Genomic DNA, 26,815 nt, shown 5'->3' on the forward strand with positions numbered 1-26,815 from the left:
GGACAATACATCGGTGGTGCACCACATCAACCACCAAGGGGGGACGAGGTCCCGGTCCTCCCTGAGGCTGACGCAGCGGCTGCTTCCCTGGGCCTATCCGCGTCTTCTGAGCCTGAGGGCGATGTACTTGCCCGGCGTTCAGAACTCTGCTGCCGATCTTCTGTCCCGGGGTCAACCTCCTCCTGGCGAATGGAGGCTACACCCGGAAGTGGTACAGGCCATATGGCACAGGTACGGATTGGCGCAGGTGGACCTTTTCGCCTCACTCGCAACTACTCACTGCCCTCTGTGGTTCTCCCTCGGGCAGCCTGTGGGTCCACTGGGCCAGGATGCGCTGGCTCACATGTGGCCGAGGACACTCCTTTACGCTTACCCGCCACTCCCTCTCATTCTACCCACCCTGGAGCGGATCAGGAGAGACGGCCACCGGACCCTCCTCGTGGCTCCCCGGTGGCCCGGGAGACCTTGGTTTCCAGTGCTATACAGCATGCTGGACGGGGAGCCATGGCACCTCCCCCGGCGGATGGACCTCCTCTCTCAATTGGACGGTCAGCTCTGGCATCCGAACCCGGCTTGCCTGCAACTGTGGGTGTGGCCTCTCAGGGGCCCGACCCCATGCTAGCAGTGTGTGATCCAGCGGTTGCGCGTACCATCTCACACTCTCGCGCACCCTCTACCAATGCCTTGTACAGGAACAGGTGGGACCTGTTCGTTGCATGGTGCGGCGAACGGGACTTGGAGCCGACGACTTGTAATGTACCAGCCATCCTTACATTTCTGCAGTCCCTCTTTGACAGAGGTCTCGCACCTTCCACCATCAGGGTGTACACGGCGGCGATATCGGCTATGCACTCCAAGGTGGAGGGCCTGACAGTGGGCTCGCATGCGCTGGTCAAGCGCTTCCTGAAGGGGGCTCTACGGCTGAGGCCGCCGCGCCGGGCCCCGACACCACCGTGGGATCTGCCCCTAGTACTGGAGGCGTTACGCAGAGCGCCCTTCGAGCCTCTCGAGGGCGCTGAGCTGAAGTGGCTTTCTCTGAAGACGGCCTTCCTCCTGGCAATGGCTTCAGCCAAGAGAGTAGGTGAGTTACATGCCCTCTCGGTTAGCCGGGAATGTCTGCAGTGGGGCCCTGAGGGCTCTTGGGTTACCCTATGGCCCAACCCCTCGTTTCTGCCAAAGGTTTTACCGACGTCTTATGTCAACGTCCCTCTCCGACTGGTGGCCTTCGGCTCTCCCGCCCAGGTGGGTGGCGACGAGCTGGCGGATACCCTGCTCTGCCCGGTATGGGCCTTGGAGTGCTATGTGAGAACGACTCTCGGCAGTCCGATTGCCTGTTTGTCTGCCACTCAGGGAGTAGGCGGGATCAGGCATTATCCAAGCAAAGGTTGTCGAAGTGGATCGTAGATGCCATTGCATATGCGTACACGTCCAGCGGCCAGGTCATTCCACACAGAGTGTGGCTACGTCATGGGCGGCCCTGAGGGGAGTCCCGCTACCCGATGTCTGCGCTGCTGCATCTTGGACGTCAGCATGTACTTTGCCCGGTTCTACAGGATCAACGTGGCAACTCGCAACTCCCTGGCCGCGGCGACGCTGCGGGGCTCTACATAAGCCTTCAGACTGGGTGCGTTGGTCTACCTCGTGACCATGTTGGTACTAGTCATCCAGTGCTAAAGCACCGCCTGGCGGTCAGTAGGAACGAAATAAAACGGAGGTTATGTATATAACCATGGTTCTATGAGTTCCGGATGACCGCCAGGCCTTGGCTGTCACTCGGAATACTGACGAGAAGATTGCCAAGCGAGGACTTCCGGGGCACGCATGCCTTAAGTTCCGGAGTAGGACGGAATGCGCATGCGCGTCACCCGGGTCACAAGTGACAATTTTGTTATTAACTCTCGACCTGCATGAGCATGCGATGAATCATTCAGTGCTAAAGCACCGCCTGGCGGTCATCCGGAACTCATAGAACCATGGTTATATCCATAACCTCCGTTATCCTACAGTGTGTGTTCTCTTGTGCTTGTTCTGTGTACCCAGGGAAGCTGACAAGGGGGGACAAAGGGGTAAGTTGCCCCAGGCCCTTGGAGAGAGGGGGGGCAGAATTGGTCCTCAGTACATTGCATGTATTGGGTGAGGGGGCCCTTTCAGATGATTTTGTCCCGGGCCCAACCAAAGCTGTCAGCGGCCCTGTCTGTACCTGTAGGGGTCTTTACAGTGTGTGTTGTCTTGTGTCTGTAGGGGGTCTTTACAGTGTGTGTGTTCTCTTGTATTTGTTCTGTGTTTGTAGGGGTCTTTACAGTGTGTTTTGTCTTGTATTTGTTCTGTGATTGTAGGGGTCTTTACAGTGCTTGTTGTCTTGTGTTTGTAGGGGTCTTTACAGTGTGTGTGTTCTCTTGTGTTTGTTCTGTGTTCGTAGGGGTCTTTACAGTGTGTTTTGTCTTGTAGTTGTTCTGTGTTTGTAGGGGTCTTTACAGTGCGTGTTGTCTTGTGTTTGTTCTGTGTTCGTAGGGGTCTTTACAGTGTGTTTTGTCTTGTAGTTGTTCTGTGTTTGTAGGGGTCTTTACAGTGCGTGTTGTCTTGTGTTTGTAGGGGTCCTTACAGTGCGTGTCGTCTTGTGTTTGTAGGGGTCTTTACAGTGTGTGTTGTCTTGGGTTTGTATGGGTCCTTACAGTGCGTGTCATCTTGTGTTTGTTCTGTGTTTGTAGGGGTCTTTACAGTGTGTGTTGTCTTGTGTTTGTAGGGGTCTTTACAGTGCGTGTTGTCTTGTGTTTGTAGGGGTCTTTACAGTGCGTGTTGTCTTGTGTGTGTTCTGTGTACCTGTAGAAGCTGCAAGAAGAGTGTGGCTGGCAGATCACTGTCCTTCATCTCCCCCAGTAGCTGAGCAACGCACTCCACACGCCACTGCTCACCACACACACGCTCATACAGCTCCTCATCCTCATCACTACAGGAGAGAGAGAGGGATAGAGGGAGAGAGGGGGAGAGAGAGAGAGAGAGAGAGAGAGAGAGAGAGAGAGAGAGAGAGAGAGAGATCGAGAGAGAGAGAGAGAGAGAGAGAGAGAGAGAGAGAGAGAGAGAGAGAGAGAGAGAGAGAGAGAGAGAGAGGGAAAGGGAGAAAGAGAGAGAGAAGGAAAGGGAGAAAGAGGGAGAGAGAGAGAGAGAAGGAAAGGGAGAAAGAGGGAGAGAGAGAGAGATGGAAAAGGCAGACAGAGTGGAATTGGTGGGACATGGGGAGAGAATGCGTGAGTGAACAAGAGAATTAAAGAGAAAGATAGAGAGAACAGAGTGGGTGAAAAAAGGGCAAGAGAGAAAGAGGGATGAAAAGGAAGGGAAAGAGAGAGGGAGGGATGAGAGGGAAGGGAATGAGATAAGGAGCGATGAGAGGGAAGTAAGAGGGAGGGAGACAACAGGACAGGAGGAGAGATGATCCATAGCCCTGCCCGGCCACAATTGCACCACAAAGGCCCAGCCTCTACGCTCCATAAAGACCTTTGGGACTCCTATTGTTGTCAAAGCAGCCGAAAGAAATCAATAACGCTACAATGAATTCACTTTAGTAATAACTGTAGATAATAAATAGACAGAACAGAGAATCATGACACACTAAAGAGCATTAGGTCATGACTAATACCTTGGCTGAATCGATATCAGACTAGCCGGCCAAGTATGTAATGGCTGGCGTAATGGCATTATGTGTGTGTGGAATGTAATGTTGCTGTTCACTTGTGACTCTGAAATAAAATGTCAGCATATTGTGTCTAAATGTGAATTGCTACCTCTATTGTTCAGTATGAGTCAATACTACGTTGCCGTTTGACAAGCAGTTTTACAGTACTGCATGTATGACATTGCATTCTACTATATGGTATTTGTTGTGAACTACCATACCTGTACAAGTACACAGGTGTGGGATGATTTATCTCCCTTTTACTTACTATGACTGCTAATCACCAGCACCTGGACACTGGTTGTGCACAAGGACTCTGTTTTGAGTACCATACCAGCATGTTGGCATGCTGAGGAAACAGTGATAGACCAGATTCACCCACGAAGGTCAGAACATCCACAAAATGCTATTTAGAGTTAATAGCAATATTCTGCCATCCACACTCTTACATAAGGTAACAAGAACAAAAACATCCACAAAACAGGGAGACAGAGACGGTCTTGCAACCAGTACAATGGGCAGCCCACCTGATTGACTCTTTAGGTGTGAGGATGACCCCACCCTCGCTGCCTGGGGAGAACTGCCACCCTGCTGCCGCCACTCCTCCTCCTCCTTCTCCTCCTCCTGGTGCCTCCTCCAGACCACAGACCTGCCTGAGGAGGCAGAGAGCCTGGCCAGTCTCTGCCTGGGAGAGGTGCCATAGCAGGATCTCCTGACAGGGGGCGCTGTGGAGTCATCAAAGGAGTGAAAATGAGAGCAGGTGGGACATGCCCTCTCATGGGAACGCCCCCGCGTGACGTATCCGAACACAGCCCAGATGATGTAAATCAGGTTAAGGGACGCTGGTCAGAATGAAATATTGTTTTTTTCCGTAACACGACTGTATTCAACTATCAGTGTTCATGTATTCAACTACCATGAGTGTACACCTATCAGCTGGGACTGGGGTCATCAGGGGACAGGGGACCTTTGTCTATGATAATATACTTAAATATTTTGGACTTAAACCATTTTTTATTTTTAAAATGAACGCCTGCTTTAGCCACACTCTCAAGTATCAGTGTATTCAACTATCATTTACGGGAAAGTAGAAGTACGGGTAGCTTTTGCCTAACAGGTGGGACAGAGGTCAGATTTTATCTATTAGATGTAAATAGACACACTTGTGTCTGTTTGAGTTGGCCTACCTCCAAACGTACATGTACACGGAAACGCAAACACACACACACACACACACACACGCACAATCTATCTATCTATCTATCTATCTATCTATCTATCTATCTATCTATCTATCTATCATGATACAACAGTAACTCGGGCCATTCGTGAAGTCTTTACGAGAAAAACAGAAAAAAAACCTAACTTTAAGCCTTTACGAATAGCCTCGTTTCTCATGGTTGGGCGACGAAAGGGGGAACTGACAATTGGGGTAGATTGGTTCTGGGGGGAAGAATAATGCGGACGGACGTCAACAATCAAGCGCGACTGAAGGCTAACTGGAAACGACGGTAATCAAACATTTCAAACAAGTGATTTACAGTTAAGTTTAGGGTTAGGGTTAAGGTTAGGGTTAAGGTTAGGGTTAGGTTTAGGGTTAAGGTTAGGGATAATGTTGGAGGAAGGGAGACATGGCATTAAGCTGACACAATGACAGCACTCCCCTCCCAGAATGCACGCACGCTGCTCGGGTGGTCTCTCTCTCTCACTCACTTGCTCGCTCTCTCTCACCCACTCTCGATGACAGCGCGCGTTGCCCAACTACGAAAAATGAGGCTATATCGTAGCGGCACCACGAAGCATGTAGTTGATTTTCCCTGAGAATGGGCTCCATGATAGCATGATTCATATGGATGGAATAACTTGATCACGACCATATAATGCACTGTTTTTTTTTTTAGCATTTCACAACCCACATCATCAACAGGAGTGGTGAGTGATCGTGGTGATCTTTAGGTATTCATGAGGTTCTGGGTATTCATTTCCCTCTCTTTCCGAAGTTACTCTGGGTATTGCAGCCATGTTCCTGCATCGATTCGATTTCGATTCTTATGGCTTTGAATCGATTAATCACGATTTAACTCGATTCGATTCGATTCATTCCGAATCGATTCAATCCGTTCCCTTCTTGATGCCAGGATTTCCCCCTAAAGATGCTGTTGCCTATTTTTATATAAAAATGTCAAAGATGTCAAAAAATCGTTTTTGTCCCCTGTGAATCGATTATGTGAATTTTAAATGAAATTGATCGATTATCGATTGAATCGATTATTTTACCCAGCCCTAGCATACATGTACTGCACATAAACATACACGTCTGCAAAGATAGCAAGTCCTCATGCCACTGATATCGGCAATGTTATGGTAATATTGGTGGATGTGCAATGATAGCCCGACAGATATACAGTATAGGAGAAATTTGTCTCTGTGACGTAAGTCTATGATTTAGGGTCAGGAGATATTCAAGGATATTTGGGGTGACCTTAAGCCCAGGGATGCTGGTCAGCAATACTGTTTTTAACACACGCACACACACGCACACACAAAATGTATGATTTAAAGGTACAGTGTAACAAATTAAAGTTGTTATTATAGTTGAAATATACAGCAATCTCACCGCTGGCGAAGTGGCAGAACTCGTACAGTGTGTGTGTGTGTGTGTGTGTGTGTGTGTGTGTGTGTGTGTGTGTGTGTGTGTGTGTGTGTGTGTGTGTGTGTGTGTGTGTGTGTGTGTGTGTGTGTGTGCGTGCGTGTGTGACTGACTGATTCTTACCGCAGGTGGGAGACATTCTTCTTGGTGAAGCAGTACAGGTCAAAGATGACAGGGAATACTCCAGCCAGAGAACTCAGCAGCGGCTCACTAGGCCTGTTCCCCACCACACACACCTGAAATGGAGACAGGGACTAGACTATAACATGCTGATATTTCTTAACCTTTCAGAGTGTGGGTTTTTGAACATTCTATAAAAAGAATGTGTTCCTTAACAATGCAAGATTCTTAAAGTGATACTGTCCCATTTTTGGAAATAAGCTTATTTTACACCTCCCCTTGAGTTAAATAATAGGGTTTTACCGTTCTCCTGCACTTTCAACCGTTCTCTGGGTATGGCAGTGCAAATTTTACCTCCATGCTAGCAGTTAACATTGAGTCCTATGAGACCAGTTCGCGGCTAACTGGTCTCATAGGACTCAATGTTAACTGTTAGCTTACAGTAAATGTTATCTTTTTCAATTTCCACCACCATCAATTTCTAAGCATTCATTTTGACTGGGAAAATTACATTTTTCATACATTAGATGGATCATCTCTGCTTTCGCCTTTAAGAATTTCTCGTATGAACAAATTTTGCTGCAACACATACCGTAGTTTGGTCATACCTCTAAATGTTAGTTTATTACTTAGTAATAATTCATCAACGGGTCACATTTGGGAGTGGGCAGAATAGTTGCAATGCCTACTCTGGCCACATTCCTACACCCTCTGCATTTCATGCAGTTATATTCCATTCAGGGTAGAAAATGTGAAAGCAATGTCTTCCATCCTGTTGTAAGGTGATGCAAGGAGCCATTTACACAGCTGCGGGAACATTATTTAAAAAAACGACGTTCTCTCTTCCACTCACTTTGTAGACATCATCCACACAGCGACTCAGCTCCCACTCCTCCACTGGACCTCTGTCCTCCCCCTCACCTGAAACAGCCAGAGAGACAAGGGCATTCACATCAAAATACTAAGAGGACAGTGTAAACAACACACAACACACATTGTCCTCTCCCTTGCCTGAAACAGCCAGAGAGACAAGGGCATTCACATCAAAATACTAAGAAGACAGTGGAAACAACACACAACACACATTTCAGAGGTTAATGAATCACGTTCATGAGGCGATTAAAAGAGTCATGCCAGGCCGACTGAATATAGTGTCTGCATCTCAAAGTCAAGGATCCTGGCCTTGCTTGGGCGTGAAACGCACAGTGATGGGATACTCTTAAGTGAACTTCGTGGAGTATTGGCAACCACTGGGCTTTTTCACATCCTAGCAAGGCCAGGAATCCCAGGATCCTTGACTTTGAGATACAGCCATTGTCTGCTGTCCAACAGGTCTGTAAGGGAAGGGGAAACGGTGTTTGCAACCGGGCTTCTCTCTGCGTATCCGCCTGTTTAGCAAATAAACTACTCCTTTTTAAATTAACATCATATTTGACCTCATAGTTGATGTGACCACATCTATTGAAAAGATGCACGTAACGTCACACACATACCTGCAACACTTGCACAGCAGAGGAGGGGTTTGAGAAGAGGCTCCAACAGGAATTGATGTGCAAACTCAGCATGTTCCTCCACTATGGTGAGCGCCGCTCTAGTGGCCACACGCTGGAACTGCTGAGCAGTCAACTTGTCCTTGAAGTGAAGCAACTCTATCACCTGATTAAGTGTGGAGTAGAGAAGGGTACAGAAAAAAAATCCTGAAGGAAATGACGGTGTCTAACAGCATACATATTATACAGATTATTTCACATACATTAAACATATTAAAGTGAAAGGGCGATTCATCACATGTACCTTAGCACGGTACAGAGCACAACTTGAAGAGTATTGAAGAGTCACTCAGTGCAGCAATTGTCTTAACTAGAGCACAGAAGTTGCTCTTGATTGTTCAGAAGCAAAGCAACATTTTCTCCTTTACTAAACTGCTGCTGGTACAGTACATACATTTAAAATAACTACTGAAGTTAACAGTACTAACTCTACCCATGGGCATATTATAGTGTGCTTTACCTGTGGGCAGACCTGGCTGTAGTAAGCCTCAGGTGAGAGGGACTGCTGGGGACACGTCGATAGGATACGGGCTACAGCGTCACACTTCCTCCAGTCTGCATCTCCCCCTACAGGTCAGGACAGGAATAGCACGTAAATGAAAAATGCCAGAGTGGTTCACTTTTGTCTTAGTTTGAAGAGATACAATTCTAGAAGAAGCCAATATTTAACAAAAAATAAAATAAGCTAAAATAAAAGATGACAATTTCTATGAATAAAGTGCAGTGGGAGCATATTCAAGAGAAAAAAAAACTTGAGGAGAATTTCTATGAAATCAAAACTGAAAAGTTTTCGTAATAATTTAAACATAATCAGAACCGCACTCAAAATATCAGCATGTGTCACAAGTCAATGCCTTCTAAAGCTTGTCAAATACACTGCGTTTCCAACTATTTATACATGATCATAAGTTTGGTGTATTTGCCTCCGTGCACTGTAAAGTTGGTCACAATGCAGTGTTATTCTGCCCTACAAAGGCAAAGTGCAGTAACTACACCAGCATTGAAACTGAGAAAAATGTCTTCAAAGCAAAGGGTTTTGCCATTAATGAGATACAGGAAGTGTAATAAAGGAATAACATATTAAGATAAAGGAGGAGTAATGAAGACAATTTTCAGACTAAATTCAATTTTGACAAAATACTGTAGCTACTTCACTTTGCCTTTGTAGAGCAGTCTTGGCGTTAAATAAACAGTCTCCAACAGCAAGCTTGCTCACCGCTGCCCCCCTGCAGGATGGCGCGCACCACATACTGCACCCCGCTGGGCTGCATCAGCCTCTCAGACAGCAGCTGCCCACACAACCGGCGCAGCCAGGCAGGGGCCTGTGGCAGAGCAGCTCTCCCCCCACCACCTGCACTCCCACCTGGGCCTGGACCAGGGCCGGCACTGGGGCCCCCACGGCTCTGTGGAGGGGCAAACAGCATCAGTATAATACAATACAACATGTACTGTATTTATATAGCGCAGTATCACAACTATGAAGTTGACTCAAAGCGCTTTCAAAATACACATGCACATCCCCACATTCCCATACCAGCTCTGGAGGCTGCTGTACAGCGCCAATACTGATTCTCAGTATAGAATAGAATAGAATAGAATAGAATAGAATAGAATAGAATAGAATAAAATAGAATAGAATAGAGCAGAATAGAGTGAGAAACCACAATGTGTTTGTGGCAATGTTGAAGATGCTAAAATTAACACATGTAGCGTCTACATTGTATACTGTACATGTGCTGCCTATTTTCAAATCCTAGGTCATTATTCAAGAGCTAACTCGGCCCAGCAATACTGGCGACACCATAGCTCTGTGAAAAGGCTAACAGAACTCTCTCTCTGTGTGTGTGTGTGTGTGTGTGTGTGTGTGTGTGTGTGTGTGTGTGTGTGTGTGTGTGTGTGTGTGTGTGTGTGTGTGTGTGTGTGTGTGTGTGTGTGTGTGTGTAGAGTAGAGTAGAGTAGAGTACTTTTATTGATCCCGAAGGAAATTAAGGTGTCTGTCAGCTTACATAAATACACAAATCCAAACGTACACAAAGAACTTACACACATAAATGCACATTACAGTAAAAGTATATCGCCTCACACACTCTCTCTCCCTCCCTCCCTCCCTCCTTCCCTCTCCCCCTCTCTCACACACACACACATATCCTCTCTCTCTCTCTCTCTCTAACCCCCCCTCCCCACACACACACACACACACACACACACACATTGTCACACACACACACACACACACACACACACACACACACACACACACACACACACACAAGGTTCTTGTAGGGCATCATGTTGCATACATATACACAAAAAGTCAAGATAAAAGTGTTCAGTACCCATAAAAGAGCCAAAATAGTTCTAATGATTGTGCATTGTAGAAGTCCCTCAGTTAAAAAATAAAAGTAATAAAAAATAAAAATACGGCAGTTCACAGTAGCTTTTTCAGTGGTTGAGATAGTCCAGTAAGAATAAATTGCAGAATTAAATAGTTCACAGATGCTATCCCAGGGGATAGGTGAGGTAGCTGAGGTGGGGTGTAGTGAGTTTATTGTCCTGTGTTGAGCAGTCCCTTAAAGTGTCCAAGGTAGTGCAGGCGATTGCTCCATGGGGGTGGGGGTGGGGGGGTGGGGGGGGGGTGTTGGGTGAAGTGTAGCTGTTCAGTAGATAAAAAAAAATCGGGAGGGGGTGGGGGTGGTTTAGGCTGTCCAGTCACCAATGACAATCTCTTTCATCGTGTCTTTCTGTGTGGTGTTGAAGAGCTGGATGGCCCTAGGAACAAATGACTTCCGTAGTCTCTCTGTACGGCAGGGTAAGGCCCGGAGTCTGTAGCTGAACACGCTCCTCTGGTTGGCCAGAAGCGGGTGCAGGGGGTGTCTGTCATTTTCCAGTATGGAGTCCAGTCTGCTCAGTGTCCTGTTTTCGGCTGTTGTAGTGAGGTCCTCCAATTCCATGCCCACCACAGACCTAGCTTTCCTCACCAGCCTGTCAAGGCGCCCCGCGTCCCTCTTCCTAATACTACCTCCCCAACAGGCGATAGCATAGGTAAGGACACTTGCCATGACAGACTGGTAAAACATCAGCAGGAGCCTGTTGCAGACGTTGAAGGATCTGAGCTTCCTTAGGAAGTAAAGCCTGCTCTGTCCTTTCTTGTACAGAGCATCTGAATTAGCAGCCCAGTCCAGTTTGTTGTCCAGGTGTACACCTAGGTACTTGTAGGTGTCAACTGTCTCCACTGTCTCTCCCTCAATAGAGACAGGCACCAGTGGCGGGGAGGTCCTTCTGAAGTCGACCACCATCTCCTTTGTTTTGGTGGCATTCAGCTGTAGTGTGTGTGTGTGTGTGTGTGTGTGTGTGTGTGTGTGTGTGTGTGTGTGTGTGTGTGTGTGTGTGTGTGTGTGTGTGTGTGTGTGTGTGTGTGTGTGTGAAGTAGACCATAAAGTGAGTGAATTCACCGACCTGTGTGTTCTATTACCCCACTGTAACATGATATTCACATTACCGACCCCAATGGTGTGAACCCACATCATCTTTAAAAAAAGGACTTTTCTCCCACGTTGGTGTGTGTGTGTGTGTGTGTGTGCGTGACTGTGTCTGTGTCTGTTTGCATTAAGTCATACCTGTTTTGGGCCGCCTTGAAGAATCAAGAGCTCCTTGATGACGATTGGCTGATAGACTTTACCCATTAGGCTTTGCAAAGCTTCCCTGCACTTCCTGCGTTCGTCAGCACTAAGACACTGAGCCTGTAAAAAAAAGACAGTGTACACTGTAGCAGTCAAACATTGAGTGCTCATTTCAGCCGTATACAATACTTGACAAGACCAAATGTTTCACAGAGAACAAGAAATGGTACACATAACTGTTAATGAAACAATGCAGCGGATACACACTCAAGACACCTCTAAACAATGCTCTAGGCATTGAACCCCAAAGGTGTGCGCAACTATTACTAACGCCCTTTGCACATACCACAGCACCCCACTCAGGTCTTTGTGGGCACCAAAACAATCACAGAACACACACACACACACACACACACACACACACACACACACACACACACACACACACACACACACACACACACACACACACACACACACACACACACACACACACTAGATTAAATGGCATGGACACAGGTGGACAACAAGCTATTGAGTCACTTTTGTTCCTTGAAAAATGAAAAACAAGCTCCTGTTTCTCTTGTTTTAATATAGTGACATTTAGGGCAGCATGCCCTTCATCAGACATGTTTGATGATGTCTTAAAATGTGTACACTGTGGTACACTGTGCAAGAAATGGTCAAAAAAGGTACTGAAACTATGCTGCTCATTGAATTTGGGTTGCCTATTGCCAAATTTGATCTTTTCATGAAAGTTTAAGAAGTAATAAACTAATATTTTCTAGTATAGCCCACGTACAGTCATTTTTGCAGCTAAAAATGGCTATTTCTGGAAATTCAAAATGGCGGACCATGGAAAAGATCCCCCTTTTCACGTATGAAAAGTGCAATTTTTCCAGTCATAATGAATACTTAGAATTTGATGGTGGTGGTAAGTATTCATGAAAAAGGTAACATTATTGAATCGGTAGCATGAATTCTTGAAATAAACTACTGAAAATCTCACACAGTGTCCCTTTAAGAATGTGTTCATTCAGCTCTAACATACCCACGTTTTTAATAAACAGCTCAAATCTCAAGATCCTGAATGCAACATATATGTCCCTCCAGGCTAAAATGGGTAAAACTTGAACCCACTAGTGTACCTTCTCAGAGAGCACAGCGCCCCCCTCAGGTCTCTGGGGGCGGTGTCCCAGCTGGCAGAGGGCGGCCATGACGTCCCCCAGGTGTCGGGTGAAGAGCTCGGTGGCCAGGGACGGCACGGCGCCCAGCTCCAGCAGAGCGCAGGCCGTCACCAGGAGACGCCGCTCGGGAGACGGGGACACGTCTCCCCTCACCGCCCCTTCCACCGCTGCCCCCAGAGCAGAGCGCCGCGCCAACGGCACGCCCACCCCCGGCACCAGGTACGGGCACAGGCCCAGGGTGACGGCGAACTGCAGCCCAGCGCACAGCGCCCTCTGCTGGGACACGCTCAGCACATCGGGGGGCAGGGGAGGCGCGGCGTCTGGGTTGGGGCGGCGTTGGCGCTGATGCTGGAGAGGGTCTGCTTCAGGAATATAAAGAAAAAACACAACAAACGGACATCTACATCAAGCAGTCTGGGTGCTGAACAAAATCATTAAATAAATAAATAAATAAATAAAATAGGGTGAAACATATTTTTAAATCGTCAACATCAGGGCAGATTTCCGATTTCTTTTTTAAAATTATGTGTTTCTAATTCAATTTGAAATTGTCCTCGAGTTGTGGACTTTTTGTAATGTATGTTATAATGTATGTATATACCGGTATGTACATTATAATGTACAGGGTCTAAAGGTTTTATTACAGACAAAAGACATAATAGTGTGCATGGAGACAGGGAGCGAGTGGGAGATGGAGAGACAATATCATGTCAATACCATACCAATAGAGTTGTACTTACATCTGGAAGACTACTTCTACTTCTACTCTGGTCAAAAGTACAGGTAAAGGTAAAATCATGGTACAACACTAGCACATGATATTACATAGCTGTTAGACCATTCACTCAATTGTACCAAGTGAAGTAGATAAACTGTGTTAATATTGAAAAACACTAAAAACCTAACAAGAGACCGGACTGGACTGGACCGGACTGGATCCAAACAGCGCCGTGTCAGCTGATTGGAAGACAAGTACACAGGTCTACTGGATACTCAGATAATTATATCCCCGAAACGCGGAGCGTCGGGGATGTAATGGTTTTGCGTGCGCCGCCGCCGCATCCGCCGCCGCGTAAGGTCTTTCGTGTTAACGCGATAACTTTTGAACGGATGTTTGGATTTGTCCCAGATTTTTTGGGTGAATGCTCTAGGGCAGGTTCATGAACTGATTCGAGTTTGGAGGTCAACACTTTCAAGATGGCTGAATTCAAGATGGCCGAATTTTTGTTTGGCCCATAACTTCTGACTGGGTGGATGGATTTCTCCCAGATTTGGTGTGTTAATGCTCTAGGGCAGGTTCATGAAGTTATTCAATTTTTAACACTTTCAAGATGGCTGAATTGAAGATGGCCGAATTTTTGTTTGGCTCATAACTTCTGACCAGTTGGATGGATTTGTCCCAGATTTGGTGTGTTAATGCTCTAGGGTAGGTTCATGAACTGATTTGAGTTTGGAGGTCAACAGTTTCAAAATGGCGGAATTTTTATTTGGCCCATAACTTCTGACTGGGTGGATTGATTTGCCCGGTACTACCTTATTTTAACAGTTCACCATTTCAGTGACAATATGTAATACCATGTAATACTAGTGTAATACCAGTGTAACAATATGCAATACCAGGTACAGTGTAATAACCAGTGTACAATATTTAATACCATGTAATACTAGTGTAATACCAGTGTAACAATATGCAATACCATGTAATACCACTTACACAAAAATACATGATGTAGTACAAAATTGGTACATGGTGTTACACTGGTATTACATGGTATTAAATATTGTTACAATGGTTATTACACTGTACCTAATGTGGTATATTCACTGTAATAGTGAACCATTAAAACAGTGTTACCATTTGCCCCATTTTTTGCTTCATTTTCACAATAGTCATTTGGTTTTAAGCCTATGCACGTCATTGATCTATGTATAGATATTAAATATATTTCTTTAATATTTTGTATTTATCATATACGTTTATGAAAAGGTGGGCGGGAGTGGTAGGAATGATGGGGGACTGGAAGCGTTGCGTTTCGGGGATATACCTTAAGCAGTCGAAGGCGACTGCACAGGCAGTCTAGTTATATCCCCGAAACGCGGAGCGTCGGGGATGTAATGGTTTTGCGTGCACCGCCGCCGCCGCGTCCGCGTCCGCCGCCGCCGCGTAAGGTCTTTCGTGTTAACGCGATAACTTTTGAACGGATGTTTGGATTTGTCCCAGATTTGGTGTGTGAATGCTCTAGGGCAGGTTCATGAACTGATTCGAATTTGGAGGTCAACAATTTCAAGATGGCCGAATTCAAGATGGCCGAAATTTTGTTTGGCCCATTACTTCTGACCGGGTGGATGGATTTGTCCCAGATTTGGTGTGTGAATGCTCTAGGGTGGGTTCATGAACTGATTAGAGTTTGGAGGTTAACACTTTCAAGATGGCCGAATTCAAGATGGCCGAATTTTTGTTTGGTCCATAACTTCTGACCGGGTGGATGGATTTGTCCCAGATTTGGTGTGTGAATGTTCTAGGGTAGGTTCATGAACTGATTCGGGTTTGGAGGTCAACAATTTCAAGATGGCCGAATTCAAGATGGCCGAATTTTTGTTTGGCCCATTACTTCTGAACGGCTGGATGGATTTGTCCCAGATTTGGTGTGTGAATGCTCTAGGGTGGGTTCATGAACTGATTACAGTTTGGAGGTTAACACTTTCAAAATGGCCGAATTCAAGATGGCCAAATTTTTGTTTGGTCCATAACTTCTGACCGGGTGGATGGATTTGTCCCAGATTTGGTGTGTGAATGTTCTAGGGTAGGTTCATGAACTGATTCGAGTTTGGAGGTCAACAATTTCAAGATGGCCGAATTTTTGTTTGGCCCATTACTTCTGACCGGGTGGATGGATTTGTCCCAGATTTGGTGTGTGAATGCTGCAGGGTAGGTTCATGAACTGATTCGAGTTTGGAGGTCAACACTTTCAAAATGGTGGAATCTTTATTTGGCCCATAACTTCTGACTGGGTGGATTGATTTGCCCGGTAACTCCTTAATTTAATGGTTCACCATTTCAGTGAATCTACCATATCAGGTAGGCCTACAGTGTAATAACCAGTGTAACAATATTTAATACCATGTAATACTAGTGTAATACCAGTGTAAAAATAGGCAATACCAGGTACAGTGTAATAACCAGTGTAACAATATGTAATACCATGTAATACTAGTGTAATACGAATTCGAGACGATTCGTCGAATGAATTGGTGAGAGGGGACCATTCGAACAAAACGTTGGACCATTCGTAGAAGGCATGGGGCGTTTCGTGCAGTACCTGAGGATTTTTCGTCGAAGACCTAAGGACGTTACGTTCAATCCATGCAGACCTTTCGTGTAACTGGGCAGATGTTTAGTTTAGTCTGCCTATTTTATTAGCCTATTATTTTTTTTTATATTTTATCAAACTTGTGTGCCTACCACCACAATGCAATGAAAACAAAAATCGAACCATGTAGAAAGTGCGTGCGTCTCTATTTTTTTAAATTAATTATTAATTTTAGTTCAGGCTGCTTTTTTTATCATTAGGCCTATTTTATAGCCTATTTTATATATACTATATTGTAACGGACTGCCTCTGCCTCCTCCGGAGTGAGATAACAGCGTTACCCCCTGTGAACTACACGCGCAGCCTATAAAATGGAGTTAATTTCAAATGGCGGGTGAGACTGTCAGGAAGCAACAAGCCGAGAGAGCAAGAGAGAGGGAACCATGAAGTGTGCACCGAGAAGATCACCATTCGCAAGAATCGCTAAAGCCAGACATTGATGTGAGCTGTTCCAAATTGAGAGGGTTTTGCAAAAGTGCACTACTAAACGTAAGAAAAGATATTCGTTGTGTTGATATGAATTATTTCTAGTGTGTTGGTCACTGATTTTTATTCATTTTTGGAAAGGTAGGCAGTCTTGCTGCCTGGCTGGCGCCCATCTCATAACTACAGTCGTTTGCACCACTACAATATCAACGAAATGTTTTAAAATGTACGACATCAATTTAAAGGTAGGCCTAAGGGATAATGTATTGTCCACACATGAATAAGAAAATGTTTCCCTACGGGGCGAATAACACCCCCGACGCCGAAGGCGGAGTGCTGTTATCTCTGAAGGGAAATGTATTTTCCGTAGTCACGTGTGGACAATACATTATCCCGCTTATCCCGCCCTTACCAACATTATAAAGCATACATAGTTAACCATAGTTTATAGCGTGCGCAAAGAAAGATAGTTCGTGGAACGCTCATAATTTAAACAGGTTAACAAGCAACATGGTTTGGCTACTTTCTAACTTGTTACAGCCACATTGCGCTTCAAACTGTTTGCAGGCTGCCTCGTTCACCGCACGATATCTACTAAACTCGGGTTCATAACATGATCATTTCTATCTAATCGGCACAGTATTCCAGAAAAAAAGCATAGACAACCCAAACACTGATGTGCGCCCTGACCACCATCATTAGCCTATCGACCCTGATACAGGCAGAGCCTATCAAAGGGCGTTGAACACAATGGCTATGGACCTTTTCAGTAGGCTATGGTTGGGGAAGTAGGGCCTGCGTCGTGATTCACCGTTGGTGTTTGTATCAGCACACCAAAAGTTACCTCACTAACGTTAATGATGTTCTTTGCTGAGTAACCTAGCCAAATATATCCAGATAATCGTGAATTATGCAAAATAAAGTCTGCCAACATGTATTGCCATTCTAGGAGCGATAAGGAGAATGCCGCACAGGCGCGGAGAAAGGGTTCCTTTGACACAGAGAATGCTCTGTGTGGCTGCGCGCATGCAGTGTTTAGTTTGCAGGTTTCAGGCAAATAATGGTGATCGATACGCCCTAGGTACATAAGACTAACAGTAAAACAGGGACAATGACAAAAGGGATGAATTGCTTGAGGAAATCAAAAGGGACAGAGCGAAGTTATGACAACAAATTGACGTGCACCATTATGCAAGGCTACATGTAGTTATGATGGGTTAACCACTCAGTTACCGTTGCATTCATAATATGTAGCCTATGATAAAGATGACTTCAGCGCAGGATATCAGAAATAAACAAGACAGCGCAGATGGCTTTTAATTTTTAACATGGCCACATTATGCGTCAATACGCCAATGCGTATTAGGCTATTTATCATGAAACCTCAAATCGGAAGTAGCCTTATCTTGTACCCAGCACTTTTCAAACCTTACTCGGGTTTATGGTAATTGTCCGGGCCAGCACTTTTGAAATCAAACGGACGCCCTTGCCTGCATGACATGTCATTTGCATGATAAGAGCACGGACGATCATGGACATACGATGGTACACACATAGCCACACACGCACACAACACGGTTCAGTTCAACGTTTATTGACCAGCAAGCGAGCAGCGCAGTACCAGCTGATTTGCTCTGGAATCTCGAAATGAAAACTGACTTTTCTTGGGAAAAGTGTTGCAAGAACATTGAACTCATTTAGTAGGCCTATCATTGTGCCAAGCGTGTGTCGCAATATTGTACTGGGGATATGTGTTGGGGAGGGCATTAACATTAGGCCTATGACAAAAAACATTATCGGGGAGGATTGAGGATAAATCTTACACGTTTCCTTATTAATGGAAAATTAATTCCATGCTAATTCCAAGTATTCAAGAACCTAAACAATATGTAATTGCTCCACAGTTCAAGGGTTAGGCTATGGATATTGACACCTTTCCTCCGCGATCGCGGATAGCCCCCACCTTTGCGCTTCTCATCTGGCTGTCACGATATGGAACGGGAAGAGACAGTTCAAGACAAGCGGCATGACTGCAATTGTCAATACAGTAGCCTAAAAAACTGTTAACTGTTCAGCGGTGTGTAGTCAAATTATCACAGCGGTGGTAGATGATTTTATGAAGACCTGGAGGACAAAAACCAACAGACACAATTGCTGAGTGTGTATGCAGTATTTGTAACGAATGATTCTCCTGCCAGGATAGCGTTGGACTACAGAATAACCCATTTACATGTTGAATGTTGAGAGGAGGCATTTTGAAAAGTCGAAGACCTATTCACGAGGATATCATAGCTACCTTTCCTTGTCAATGTCCCATGCACTACAAAATATACAGGGGTTCTGTAATGTTTTCAACACTGTTAGGACCTATATTGTTTTCTGGCTCATGCGCGAACTATTTGTTGTCATTCAGAATCAGAAACATCAAAGTATCGGGAGACAGCTTTCTCTTGTTGCTGGTGCTTCGCATCTAAAAAGTTACCGGAAAGTCAGAAAACTCGCTGCATGACAATGTGCTCAATGGTCAATAGCCTACTTCTAGATGCACTATAGTCTAATCAGACGCGCGATGCTCTGATTCAAAGCGAGCACAAGGGTCAATAGCCTACTTCTAGACACATTAAACCGCACTGCTTTGATTCAAAGCGAGCAGGAGGCATTTTGACGATTTTTTTTTTTTAAATGTAGGCCTACAACAGCTTTTAAGGTAAGGGATAATGTATTGTCCACACGCAGTGGTAGAACGCAGGTATACGGAGTATACCCACTTCTAAATTTTAGGGGATTCAGTATACCAACTTAAAATTGATTGATCCATTATTTAGAATGGCATAAATATATACAGTATACCCACTTCAAAAATGCGAGAATATACAGTATACCCACTTCAAAAAAGTAGACTACACCTAGACTACAAATATTTTCCTACGGGGCGAATAACACCCCCAATGCCGAAGGAGGAGGGCTGTTATTCCGCTTCGAAGGAAATATATTTTCCGTAGTCACGTGTGGACAATACATTATCCCGCTTATGCCGCCTTTACCAACATTAGAAAGCATACATAGTAAACCAGTGGTTTATAGTAACATGTTTATTGCCATTTTATAGCGTGCGCAAAGAAAGATAGTTCGTGGAACGCTCATAATTTAAAAAGAAAGAAAGGAGTAGCACACTGGAGCTGAATGCAGAATCGAAAACTGTATTAAACAAAGCCGAAAAAAGTAAATGAAACCGACAGACAGGGGACAAGCGTTTCGGTCAGCCCATCATCTTCCTTTTCTTCCTTTTCATGCTGCTCTTGGAATTACGCACCGAGCACGCTCAAGATATTACATTGGCGCGGACGCCACCCCACCATTACGCGCATAATTTTAAAAGGTTAACAAGCAACAGAGTTTGGCTACTTTCTAACTTGTTACAGCCACATTGCGCTTCAAACTGTTTGCAGGCTGCCTCGTTCACTGCGCGATATCTACTAAACTCGGGTTCATAACAGGATCATTTAGAAATGAACTATCTGATCTGCGACAGTATTCCAGGCTACTTCACCCTTAAGGAAACTATCAAGGAACTCCTCACTTGTTACTCACATACTAGTGTTAATAAAATATGTCACGACAGCGGCCGGCGGACAGTGACAGTTTGCTGTCTTGAAATAACAACATTCGGACAATAGTGTAGACTTGTGCGCTACACGCTGGGGTGGGGCAGGGCTGCTGTAGGTATCCATTGCGCGCGGCCGGTAGCTTTGGGAACTGTGTGTAAGTTGCATTTGGGTAGGCTATTGCGCGTGTTATAGTTGATTAAGTAATTGACGAGCCAACGTCCGGCAGCAGTGGCTGAGTGTGTAACTTAACTTAACTTAACTTTTGTAGGCTACTATCGTCCGAGTGTCTCCAGATTGTGATTATTTATTCATTTATTCAAAGAAGATAGCAGTTTACAGACGCTGCTAGTCGCATGGATATTGTGGTGGTTTTCCCTCCTAATTGTATTTTATGAAATTGTAAAAATAAAACTACCATAACCTTTACTCCCGTTGTCTGTCGTTCCTGAATCGTGGTCTAAATTTCACCTCTTACAATAGTGTCCAGTCCAGTGAATGATCCTGCATCCATGGCTAATTGGATAAAGCATACTAAGTGGATTTATCACATGTGAAACGAGAAGGCAGAAAGTGCAATTAGTTAATAAATGAAACAGTGTACACGTCAGTGCTGGTAAAAAAAGAGTTTTAATGACTTGCACAAAGTTGATGCTCGTTTGGTGAACTTCAAAACCTGCGCTGTATTCAATAAAAGCTGGGCATAACGCACATAAAGGACTGAAAATGAAAATACCCCTATATGTGGTACATATTCTATGTTGTAGCCTACTTCAGTTGTTGGTACCCAGACTTGCATTTTGTCGAGTAATGTCCATTTGAACCTCACGTGAAAGTAACGGGGATTGTGCTGCATTTGGTGGATGGAGCTGATATTACGCACATAATTCTACTGAATAAACATCCAACTGCGACCCAAACGGTAACTTGTCGTGGTAGTCTATGTCGAATATGCCTTAATTTGGCTGTTTGCTATTCGCCTCTGGCATCATCCGAGCATGTGTAGTGCGAGACGCCATTATGACCGTTGCGCGTAAATATTTGCAAGACGATGGGGCCGTCAAACACAGTAGGCTATGGATACTTATTTAACGACTTTAATGAAGATGTCATGTAGACTGTTTGACGGCCCCTTCCATAGGACAGCATCCATCCATCTATCCATCCCTTCCTCATCTTTACGCGCAACGGTAATAATAGCCATTACTTTTCTTGTAGACGTTGCGCATAATATTTTATTCATTATCGACTTATTTCAAGCAGCATTCCACTGTCCACTCTGCGTGGCCCTGTTGAAAACATGCATGGTTGCCACCACTTAAAAAGGTGCTTGGAGAGGAGGCAAAACTGGTACAATTTAGGCTGCATTAAAGCATACACGTTAGCTTTCACGTTGTGCGATGGATGGAGACAAGTTTGGAATCGCTCCCTCTCTCTCCCTCTCTCGCTCACACACACACGCGCGACATAATTCTCTGCACTCTTTGCAAGACTCTACTGTCACTTGACTCGTCTTATTGGATACCAGCCAAAATTGTAAGCTAGATAGCCAATAGTTTCGATTGTGCTGCTTGGACTGGAGGTATTTAAACTGCTAAAATGTAGGCTGCATTAAAGCATCCGCACGTTTGTGCGATGGGTGGAGACAACTTGGGAATCGCTGTAAGTTAGAGATTTTTTTAAAACATAGGCTGGCAAGATGTAAATGACCTGCACTGCTTGAAAAAGACGATCGACTATGTGCCCCAGGCATCTTAAATACTAAAAACTAATAGGCGGATGGCGGGTGGATTCGGTTTTGGAAATTGGAGAAAAAACATTAGGGCGGGTGGATAGCAGGTGGATTAGAAATTCTAAGAAGCGGTTGCGGATGAAATAATACATCCACCGCGCACCTCTAGGCCTACTCCACACGTAGGTATATTCCAGACCTACAGAAGACGGTAGCTAGAAGCGTTCATCTAAAAAGTTACCGGAAAGTCAGAAAACTCGCTGCATGACAACCAAATGTGCTCAGTAGACGCACGCTGCCCTGATTCAAAGCGATTCCCGCCTCTCTGCCCGCAGCTGGGGCTAGGGCCTACTCAAATAGCCTACTGTTCCAGAAATGTAAGGAGTAGAAAGTAACATAGGCCTACAGATATTTGTCAAAAATGTAACGGAGTAAAGTAACGGCGTAAAAGTGAAAAAAAGCTTCTCAAATATTGTTCCAGAAATGTAAGGAGTAGAAAGTAACCTAGATAATTGTCAAAAAATGTAACGGCATAAACGTAAAAAAACCGACAACATACCAGTTAAAATGAGTAGGCCTAAGTACATTTTATTTATGAAGCACATCTGAAAACAGCAAAAAAAAAAAAACATTTGATTTACATACTAGATTACTAGATAGGCCTACTAGATACATAGAGAGAGAGAGAGAGAACGCGCTCCTATGCAGTGTTAATATAGCGATTTCACTTCTCTCTCTCGCTCTTAGTGTTTTTGTTTTTGTTTTACTGTAGCCATGGACTTAACACGGGTGCAGGGGTTCTATAATGTTTTCCGACACTGTTATTTTTTCTGCCTCATGCGCGAACTATTTATCGTCATTCAGTTTGTGCCGTTATTAGGCCTAGGCCTATATGAATCGCGGGTAAATCAGTTATATATTAGTTATATATTTAGACTTCGAACAAAAGAAATAGGCCTAGGACACACGGGAATAATAGGATATAAAATAGGCAGCCTGACTGGATCGATGGACGATTTCCACAATAAAAGACAGGATATGAAACAAAATAGGCAGCTTATTCAATTAATAAAACTATAGCCCAAGAACATTGCCTCGCCGGGCAGGGAGAGAGAGAGAGAGAGAGAGAGAGAGAGAGAGAGAGAGCGGTCCAGTGTTAATGTAACGATTTAACTTCTCTCTCTCTCTCTTTACTGTAGCCATGGACTTAACACAGGTGCATGGGTTCTGTAATGTTTTCAACACTGTTATATGCATAGTGCTCTGGCTCATGCGCGAACTTTGTTGTGTGTAAGGCAGACAGCATTCTCTTGTTGCTGGTGCTTCGCATCTAAAAAGTTACCGCCCAAGAACATTGCCTCGCCGGGCAGAGAGAGAGAGAGAGAGAGAGAGAGAGAGAGAGAGAGAGCGCTCCTATGCAGTGTTAACGATTTAACTTCTCTCTCTCTCTCTTTACTGTAGCCATGGACTTAATCGTAAAAACAACAACAACATAGCCTACCAGTAAAAACGAGTAGCCTAAGTACATTTTATTTATAGATTTACATGTTTAAATCAACAAAAAACAAATAGGCTATTTAAAATAGGCTAGACAAAACCGTTCAAATGAACATATTTAAATAGACAAAACCGTTAAAATGAGCATGAAAAAAGCTGATTCTAAGAAAACCCGTTAAAATGAGCATTAAAAAATCTGATTTACATTTCTAATATAGGCAGACTGAAGGGACCTTTAGTTGAAACCTAAGGATCTTTAGTTCAATTTTAAGGACCTTTCGTTGGCTTTTGCGGTAGACGGACCATCCTCGACTAAAGATCCCCAGCCTTATACTAATGGTCCAACGTTTTGTTCGAATGGTCCCCTCTCACCAATTCATTCGACGAAAAGACCTGATACGGTGTAATACCAGTGTACAAATATGCAATACCATGTAATACCACTTACACACAAATAGCCTACATGATATAAGTACAAAATTGGTACATGGTGTCACACTGGTATGACGTGGTATTAAATATTGTTACACTGGTTATTACACTGTACCTAATGTGGTATATCCACTGTAATAGTGAACCATTAAAACAGTGTTACCATTTGCCCCATTTTTTCCTTCATTTTCACAATAGTCATTTGGTTTTAAGCCTATGCACGTCATTGATCTATGTATAGATATTAAATATATTTATTTTATATTTTGTATTTATCATAAACGTTCATGAAAAGGTGGACGGGAGTGGTAGGAATGATTGGGGACTGGAAGCGTCGCGTTTCGGGGATATACCTTAAGCAGTCGAAGGCGACTGCACAGGCAGTCTAGTTTTACTCTGTTGTTCTCTTTTTTTTTACTTGTGCTTTTACTTTTGACATCTTTAGTATGGATGCATTAGCGGCGTGCAGCACCACCGCATTCTGCACTGTTTACAAAAAAAAGGTCTTGTGATGTTATGTGTATGTCCTGTCTTAAACAAGTCTTGCTCAGGGATGCAAAATGAATTTCAGTACAAACTGAAAATAAAGTACTATCGTATCATATTGTATCGTATCGTATCATATTTCTTGATCTTTCAGTCAGCTGATTGTAGTCTAATGCTTACTCAGATAAGTTTACTGGGTTGGAAAGAAACTCTTTTTTAACTTTTGCTTTTTACTTTTGACACCCATGCTGTACAGCACCACCGCATTATGCACAAACTATTTCTTGCTCTTTTCGAGGGTCTGTGTCACCTGAGGTGGATGCCAGTGAGCTGCCTTCTCGTATCCGGATACAGTACCGTCACTGTACCATTTCCATACAACATCGTTACAGCCCTAGTCTCACCTGAGGTGGATGCCAGCGAGCTCTGCTGGGCATGATCGAAGGCCTCCCTCAGCTTGGCCAGGTGGCGCGCCAGCCCTAGCAGCAGCACCAGGCACTCGCGGGTAAAGCTCCAGGTCACGTCGTCCGTCTGCTCCCTGGCCCAGTCGGCCTGGTTCTGGTTCTGGTTCTGGTTCTGGTGCTGGTTCCGTACTGCCTCTAGAGCCTGGGCCACCTCTGGTTCTCCCTGCAGCAGGCCCTGCAGGTGCTCCTGGAGCTGCCTCTGGTTGGCCTCCAGGGCATCCAGCAACGCCTGCTGCTGGGAGCCATCCGCCTGGCTGACAGAAACCTCTGGAAAAACAACAAAAAGTCAAGAGAGTGCGCACACATCAGTAGCACAGCTGATGGACCAAATATTCCGCAACACTGTTTGATGCTCCCAAAAATGTAATAGCACAACAGTTGCAGACTGAGACTCAGAAACGTCGTGCTATTACATTTTTGGGAGCATCAAACAGTGTTGCGGACCTTTATTATAATTTCAGAAACCTTTGGAAAACAAGGCAAGGCAACAATGACAAGGCCGCCGGAACGAGTTTTAAAGTGGTGGTACGTTTTTTTAAGCCTGGTTCTCACCGACGATGCGTGTGTGGGTTTAGCTCCGCTCCACCAGCTGGCTCCGGAGCTACACATATGCATCGTCGGTGAGAATCAGGCCAACGTTTTTTTTCCCCTCATTCTCTATTCCTGCTGTCACTGCTGCTGCACTGCAGTAAAAGTTGAGAAAGCCTCCTTTAGGGAACCCAAAACTAGTGATGCAAATGCACCACTGCATCTCTCTTTCCAGCACCTATGCACAATGAGGCATTTATTTGCTGTGCAGCCGTGGATTTCTGGTGGTTACTAGGACGTTGGTCTTTGAAGGTTGCAGAAGGTTGCAGAAGGTTGAAGGTTCCCATCCCATATTATCTGTGCCATTAAGTAAAGTATCTAACTCCGTATTGCTCCAGGAACTGTCTGGAACCACTTCCCTGCAGCTTAATAATGTTGAGTTGCTATAAAAGTGCCTGATCAGTGTTGCCTGACTGACGTTACACTTAGTTAATGCTTTTATGCAAAGCGACTTAAATTTTACTTTGTTACAGTCCCTGAGAAAAGTGGGGTTAGGTGCTTAAGGGTACTTCTAGTAAGCTATTTGAAATTACAGCCAGCTGATACTTGGAACAACTCCCTTAACCAGAGGGCCACGGTTTTCCTATCTAAAGCAGCATTCCTTATCATTATGCTGTCTGTGAAAGCACAACACAAACACACACACACACACACACAAACACAAACACACACACACACACACAGAGGCAGAAAGAGAGAGAGAGAGAGAGAGAGAGAGATAGAGAGAGAGAGAGAGAGAGAGAGAGAGAGAGAGAGAGAGAGAGAGAGAGAGCATCTGAAGAATATGGACTGCGCATCCTGTTTATCGTAATTTGCCTGAGGGATATTGATAGCGATAAAATCATAAAATCCTAGAGCTGCTAAGGGTTTGAATAGCAAAATCTCTTCAAAGAGTTGGATTAAACCCACTGTAATCCAAAGAAGTTGCCTCACAACCTCGTTACAAAGTGTTTATAAACACGTGGACTATAAACACATTCTCTTGGGAGCAGAGTAGCCTACAAGTTCATTTACTCTTGTTTCTGGAGTTCATGGAACCCCTCTGTGTAGCACTGTTTTGGACCCAAGTGACATTTCCAAGAACTTCACTTGTGTAAACTACTCGTGGTACTCTAATCGTTTTAACCACTCGTCAGAGTAAAAGAAAAGGCATATTTTTGCAACTGACCTCCGGCGGGTTTAGTTAGGATGCTCAGTGCGTGCAGAATGGAGCTAGTCATCTTTCATGCCCTGTATAACACAACAGAGAAATTTTCATGCGGCATCACTTCAGTCTGGTGAGCGTTTGCGATGGGCGTGAATGGCCAAGTCGCAGAAAAAGTGCGTCATTGCACGCTTGTTTTGGTGTTCCAGTGTGATTCTGAGCCATTGGCGTCACCTTGTGGTGGTAAGTGCTCATATTCAAAGCGCTCAGGTT

At 44.7% G+C, this 26,815-nt stretch overlaps 1 protein-coding gene across 1 annotated transcript; it reads right to left on the reverse strand.

Moving 5' to 3' along the window:
* Positions 1 to 1,670: 1,670 nt before the first annotated feature.
* Positions 1,671 to 26,674, reverse strand: LOC134444276 (transport and Golgi organization protein 6 homolog). Its single transcript, XM_063193632.1, has 12 exons — positions 26,567 to 26,674; positions 24,751 to 25,077; positions 12,759 to 13,117; positions 11,608 to 11,724; positions 9,207 to 9,393; positions 8,451 to 8,557; positions 7,934 to 8,096; positions 7,294 to 7,361; positions 6,444 to 6,556; positions 4,198 to 4,395; positions 2,821 to 2,947; positions 1,671 to 1,682 (listed from the first exon to the last, which is right to left on the reverse strand). The coding sequence occupies exons 1-12, from the start codon at positions 26,616 to 26,618 to the stop codon at positions 1,671 to 1,673; spliced, it is 1,830 nt and encodes a 609-aa protein (XP_063049702.1). The 5' UTR covers positions 26,619 to 26,674.
* Between the last annotated feature and the right edge of the window lie 141 nt (positions 26,675 to 26,815).

The sequence above is a fragment of the Engraulis encrasicolus genome, unplaced genomic scaffold (genome assembly GCF_034702125.1).
Source record: "Engraulis encrasicolus isolate BLACKSEA-1 unplaced genomic scaffold, IST_EnEncr_1.0 scaffold_498_np1212, whole genome shotgun sequence".
Classification (NCBI taxonomy): domain Eukaryota; kingdom Metazoa; phylum Chordata; class Actinopteri; order Clupeiformes; family Engraulidae; genus Engraulis; species Engraulis encrasicolus.